This window comes from Penaeus monodon, chromosome 17 (assembly GCF_015228065.2).
Source record: "Penaeus monodon isolate SGIC_2016 chromosome 17, NSTDA_Pmon_1, whole genome shotgun sequence".
Taxonomy (NCBI): Eukaryota; Metazoa; Arthropoda; class Malacostraca; order Decapoda; family Penaeidae; genus Penaeus; species Penaeus monodon.
In genome coordinates, this window is record NC_051402.1 from 35555049 (window position 1) to 35561511 (window position 6463).

Consider the following 6463-nt stretch of genomic DNA (forward strand, 5'->3'; position numbering starts at 1 on the left):
TCTCTCTCTCTCTCTCTCTCTCTCTCTCTCTCTCTCTCTCTCTCTCTCTCTCGCTTTCTGTAATTACTACCAGGAAAATGGACTACAAACAAAATATACCGTCACTAATAGTAATAATGATGCTGATAATTATAATAGTAATAATGACGATGATGATGAAGCGATAATGATGATAATAGTATTGACAATGCTAATTATAACAGTTATGATAATAATAGCAATAAAATTATAATGATAACAATAACAATGTGTACGTGTATAACTTTTACTTATTATCAGCCCATTTCTTCCTTCCTCTTTCATCCCCGCTCCCCGCTCTCTTTTCCTCTCCCATTTGAAGTCATTATCAGCCCATTCCTTACTTCCTCTTTCGCCCCCCTCTCTCCTTCCCTCTCCCATTTGAAGTCCCCACTATCACTCCCACCCCTCCCCCCCTTCGCCGTCCCCGGGGCACCTCCGCCCACACGTTTCATTCATAACAGATCCTTCAGGTTTAAGACACTCCTATCCTGTCTATACATTTTCAGATTTCGCTTTTATAAACCATGCATTACATAACGAAGTAAATGCGTGGCTTATATCTCTGCAGGATGATCGAAATGTGTTTTTTTTATCATCGAAAATGAGAACGCTTGCAATAACAACGGTCTCTCAATTTAATTCTTCATTTAAATCATGTGCATGTCCTTAGATACTCATGTAATATAAATATATCAATGAAACAAATAGGGCTGTAGCCATGAAATAAACGAGGATTTTTTTTTTTTAAGCTCACGATATATACGACACCTTCTGCAATGAGTGTCATAATCCTGAACATCCAAGTACTGTCAATTTAGGTAAACAAAAACTGGTAATTCTTGCTCTTCTTTTCTTCCTGTTACCCTGATTTTTGTACACTTGAGATTAAAATGTTCATATTACTTAGCTGCACTGGTTCTATCCACTCGAGAATTAAGTACATTTGTTATGCATGCTTTATTCAAGAGATCTTCCCTATTGTGATTTTGTGGATTTTAAGAACTACATATAAACGTATTATCAATTCAGACAGCTAGACTATATGTGTAAGTGGATTTTGATATGCAAAATGTATTGTACGTTAAGGAGACACCCACAATAACCTTTAAAATAAGGCTTATTTGCTGTAATTCTATTTGTTATATTTTGTTCACATCCACTTACTACTTGCTGTGATCAGTGATAAGGACTTTCAATCTGAAGTTGATCCTGACAGTGGCACAGTGTCAATTTCAAGCAGGATAGAGCTCAGGCAACCTCCTTATTTTATGAGAAATTGCTAGCGTTATACCAGCTCCTGTCTTGACTGAATATTCATGATGGAAAGGCCAGAGTGCCAAAAGCCCTAGATGTTATGCCAGTCAGTGCAAGACAAGTGCTTGAGGTACAGGTGATTTCTCAGCATTTACAGCAATTAATTATCTTTTAGGTGTTGAACGTCACAGCCATGGCCATAGCCGGACCTCCGGGACTGGAGTTTGACCACAATTGGCCAGAGTCAGCAGAATGTCTCACCTTAGACTTTGGCCCCTTTGAAACGGTGCACAGATGGAAGTGCATGCCAGAGTGTGATGAATTTGTTGGTGCAAGGTGAGATACATTGAACTGAACACTTTTTATTAGCCAAATAGTTACATAATGCAGTTGACATATGGTTAATTTGAATGGCAAGGCCGTTTAAGAGCCGTCATTCTTTTTGAAGTGCCTTCTTTTATTCTTTTACCCAAAGGTTATGAGAAAGAATACATGACAATGAATTAGAAAATGCATTAAACAATTATAGAAATCTAATTTCTTTTTATCGTATTGGAGATAATAATAGGTTTGCTAGTTTTCATAAGTGCCAGTTGCCCTGCACTCCAGACAATTTTCCATTCAGTGGGAGTTCATGTCAATTCTTTTTTGCCTTCTTTCATTTTTTGGCAATATGAGAGACACTTTTTTGGTAATTCTTTACTGTATAGATGCACTCTGGGGTGTGCATCTATACTGTATCATGGGGTTCCTAACTCCATGTCACAAAATTTACTCAAAATTTATGTTGTAGTGACTGGGTGTGCACTTTGGCCACTGCTGGAAGGGAGGGTTGATGGAGGGTTCCACAGGGCAAGGTACAAGCTGAAACTCTGGAACCCTGAGTAGAAGTGAGCAGCGTTTTCTGTAATATTTTTTCTTAATTTGCACCATTACTGTTTATATCAGCAAATTATTTCTTGTACAGATAACTGCAACTTTTTGTCCTCTACATGGATATCAATTTGCCTAGCTTAGTGTGCCAATACCATAAAGATTAATGGTAATATTTTGTTTTTAATATAAGCCTCACCATATTGTAAGGCTTATATTAGCCTACCTGACAGCCTTTATGAGTGTTGTAGTAGACTGAATTGTAGCAAAGAGTCCATATATACTCATTACACTCAATAATCTTAAGATGTTATAGTTTTATGGGAGGACAAAACCAAATAACCAACCCCAGTGATAGAAATATGAAGTAATGGGGAAGAGAAGGAAAACCTGTAGACATAGATGGATATACCACAGCTCAAAGCCATACTGATGCAGGAATACATTGCAGCTGCTGCACACTGATGATTTTATTGATAGTTGTCATTGTTAATCACCAGACAGGAATATTACCTTTACAATAATAATGAACTAGTATACTACTCATTTGTATTATCAATACACCTTGACAACCATGCCTGGATACCCATCATTAGGTCCAAATCTTTACAGTCAGTTGATACCCATCTCCAAGGGGTTAATTAGCATACAGTGAGAACTGAGGACAGTTAGGGACAGTCAAAAGTAAATGGGAATATAAAACAATAGAATAAAAGATGTACAGGCAGGGCCATTACTATGGTACAGAAAAAAGATAGTTCTGAAATTAGCTGATTCCTGAGGTCAAATTAGCACCCATTTGCAGTGGTTATTAAACTCACTTTCAATATCCATATTGCTAGTAAGATTGCTTCTTTCTCCTATAATGTTATTCCTTATAGTATTAGCTTGAAGCTGGTGCAATCTCCCAGCTAACCTCAATCATAGCATCTCTAAAATGCTTCATCTTTTCACCTCTCTGTTTACAAAACGATATCTTTGTAATGGAGTCTCTTTTCATTGGGGAAATGGTTAGATTAAGTTAGTGCACTCAAGTATTCTATGAAGGTAGCTGATATTGCTTAATACTCTGGTAACTATGGTTATTATACTGCAAAGATTCCTGACTTTCACTATTGCTAATAGGATTGATTTTAACAAATCCAGGTTAAAGTCCCTTGTAATTATACAAGGTTTCATGTGAACATTTAATTCAGATCAGGAAAGCCCAGACTCAACCTACAAAAAGTTAGATTTCCTTTCCTCTAAGATTAGCTAAGCCTGCCAAACATAAGTTACCTAATCCTGCCTACAGAGGAAGGCTAAGACTGTAGCAGACTAACCTATTCGGATCCCATTGGGTGAATAAAGAATAAATGTTAAGGATTTGTTTTGACTTCAAATTCTAGAAGTTGATAGGATCTTACCTAATTGTTTGGTAAATATTAATGAGATGCCTGCAGTGGCTTCCAAAACAGAAGTACTCTCTTGTGATTGAATTGGCTGTGTTCTATCCAAAATCACTCAGAACTTCTTGTGATCTGTAATGATATATACTCTTAATCTAACATGATAATGGTGTACATTATATAGTTGCCCCAGCCTCGTGGCCTTCAAAACCCTGGCAAGGACCAACAAATAACCACATTTATACTCAGGCAAAATAGAGCACAGAGTAATACCTTATTTTACAATAAATCGTCAGGAAAGTCTACAGGATCTTTTGTGTCAGAATATACACAGTGGACATTTGTTGACCTTTGTCATAGCTCCAAAGATGTGTCATATAATAATTTACCTAAAATCGTACTAGGGCATTTTGATCAGACTCTCAGATGAACTTTAAGCCAGAGTAATGAATTGAAGAATATGTGGAAAATATATTTTGAATGTAGAGATATAACTGTGGTGCAATATTTTTTTTTCATAATAAACCAATCACATAGCATAAAATTCTCATTGGCTCATATTTGTGTTCATCAGGCGAAGCAAACACACAGTGGTGGCCTACAAGGATGCAATTTATGTATTTGGTGGAGACAATGGCAAATGGATGTTGAATGACCTGCTCAGATTTGATGTCAAGGAAAAGTCATGGGGTAGAGCATTCTCCACAGGCCTCCCACCTGCCCCAAGATACCATCATTCAGCTGTGGTATGTAGACCTTTTTCTGGAAGTGAATTATCTTGAATTGTGTGTGTGTTTCTTTCTTTCTTTCTTTTCTTTTCTTTTTCTTTCCTTTCCTTTTCTTTCTATCTTTCCTTTCTTCTGGCTCCTCTTTTCTCTGTTACTCCTCTTCTTCATTGTGATAATTTTTTTTATTATGAACAGTTTTTACTGAGAGGCATTAGAAAACAAATTCTCATTAGATAAATATTATCATATTCTAAATTTTGTAAGTTTGTTTCACAACCTTCAATAATGTAGCTGCACATATTTTGTAAACAGTATTGTAAGTATTAGTAGTTTTATTTAATTATTTATTTATTTGTTTTTATTTTTATTTTTATTTTATTATTATTATTATTTCTTAATGCTTATATATATATATATATATATATATATATATATATATATATATATATATATATATTTTTTTTTTTTTTTTTTTTTTTTTTTTTTTTTTTTTTTTTTTTTTTTTTTTTTTTTTTTTTCCATTGCTGTCACATTACTAGTTTTGATTTCCTCACCCATTGGTATTTTTCTATGGTAACAGGTACACGAGTCATCCATGTTTGTCTTTGGAGGCTTCACAGGGGACATCCACAGCAACAGCAACCTAAAGAATCAGAATGACCTGTTTGAATACCGCTTCCAAACAGGACAGTGGATCGAATGGAAATTTACTGGCAGGTAAAAGGGAATTATTTTTTAATATCAGAAGTATTGTATGACTGGAAGGAAAAATCCCTGCCTTTGTGCATTATGCACATACTCTCTGTCACATCTACATTCATAATTATATTTTTACTCAAAGTTGCATCCCACGCTGTCAGTTTATTGATACTCAAGCACACCATATGTTTACTTTGCAAAAAAATGGAATTAACTGCTTTCACTTATCTACAGAGCACCAGTCCCACGGTCAGCTCATGGAGCAGCAGTGTACGAGGGAAAATTGTGGATATTTGCTGGGTACGATGGCAATTTCCGACTCAATGACATGTGGACAATTCCACTAGTGGTAAGGCAAAGATTCACTTTCTTATCTTTAGAAGTTGTATTGGTAATTTCTGGTTCCTGTGAGAATATTTTATTCCTTTGGGTTCTCAGACCTAAGACATCTTACACTGTTTACTAAAGGATGATGAGGATGATGGAAAGGCAAAGAAAATTAAGAACTAAAACAAAAACAAAAAAGTTCACCAGAAAAATTAGCAACTTGTCCAATGAATTTTAGGGGATTTTCTTTTTTAAGTAAAATAATGATATCAGAATTTCAGGAAAGTCTGTAGTTAAATATACAAGGAAAAAGTTGATCAGTCAGTTGTAAGAAGCAATTATTCCAGAAATAAACATGATATGCTGTCTTTTATTAGTAGATGGTATTACTTCTTTATCAGACTTACTTTGCTTCCCAATGTTGGAGTATTTGCTTAATTAAAAAATCATTCTTCATAATTTTTTACTGTAATTCTTCACAAACATTGCTAATTGAAACATGATGAAAAAGCCCATTCTTGCAATCTTATTTCATAGGTTTAATTATACAATCTTTCCCAACCAATAGAAGTATTTGCTTTACTTCCCATTCTTCCATTGAAGAAAGTTCACCATGATACACACATTGTTTACCAAGAGATAATAATGAATACTTAACGAAGGTAAGAATTGAAAATAGTGATGTTTATTTTAACAGGGTGAGAACAGACTTTGGGAAGAAATCAGTCAGACTGGAGACTGTCCTCCAACTTGCTGTAATTTCCCAGTTGCCGTTGCCCGAGATTCCATGTTCGTGTTCAGTGGACAAAGTGGTGCCAAAATAACAAATTCACTCTTCTACTTCACATTTAAAGATAGATGGTAAGTGAAATTATTTTGCATGTACATTCTAGGCTATTTAACCAAATTGTTAAGTAGCATAAGTTCTGTTTGAGGCATTTTAAGTTTTCTTTAATAAAAATTAAGAAAAAAGGAAGACAAAATGCATTTATTCTCTCCAAGTTTTCAAATAGAAATATTCACAAAAAATACCATGCAACTAACAAAAATAAAGTTTCTATTAGTTTTTGTCAAATTTCTGCTGTTATTAGATTTAGTTTTCATTGAATGCCTCTGAAATCAACTCAACAATATATCTCACCATGGGTAGTAGCTGTCTGTCTCATATGAGAG

The 6463-nt window shown here is 34.8% G+C and overlaps 1 protein-coding gene across 2 annotated transcripts in view; it reads left to right on the plus strand.

The window, feature by feature from the left end:
* Positions 1-783: 783 nt before the first annotated feature.
* LOC119583690 (leucine-zipper-like transcriptional regulator 1) overlaps positions 784-6463 on the plus strand; it is an 11067-nt gene continuing 5387 nt past the window's right edge. The window contains exons 1-6 of one of the 2 annotated variants that reach the window (XM_037932317.1): positions 784-839; positions 1451-1611; positions 4111-4282; positions 4845-4981; positions 5198-5312; positions 5988-6151. In XM_037932317.1, the coding sequence (XP_037788245.1) occupies positions 1469-1611; positions 4111-4282; positions 4845-4981; positions 5198-5312; positions 5988-6151 (731 nt within the window). In that variant the 5' untranslated portion in view covers positions 784-839; positions 1451-1468. Of the gene's footprint in view, positions 854-1450; positions 1612-4110; positions 4283-4844; positions 4982-5197; positions 5313-5987; positions 6152-6463 lie in introns of both variants that reach the window. The other variant, XM_037932318.1, reaches the window with a different exon arrangement.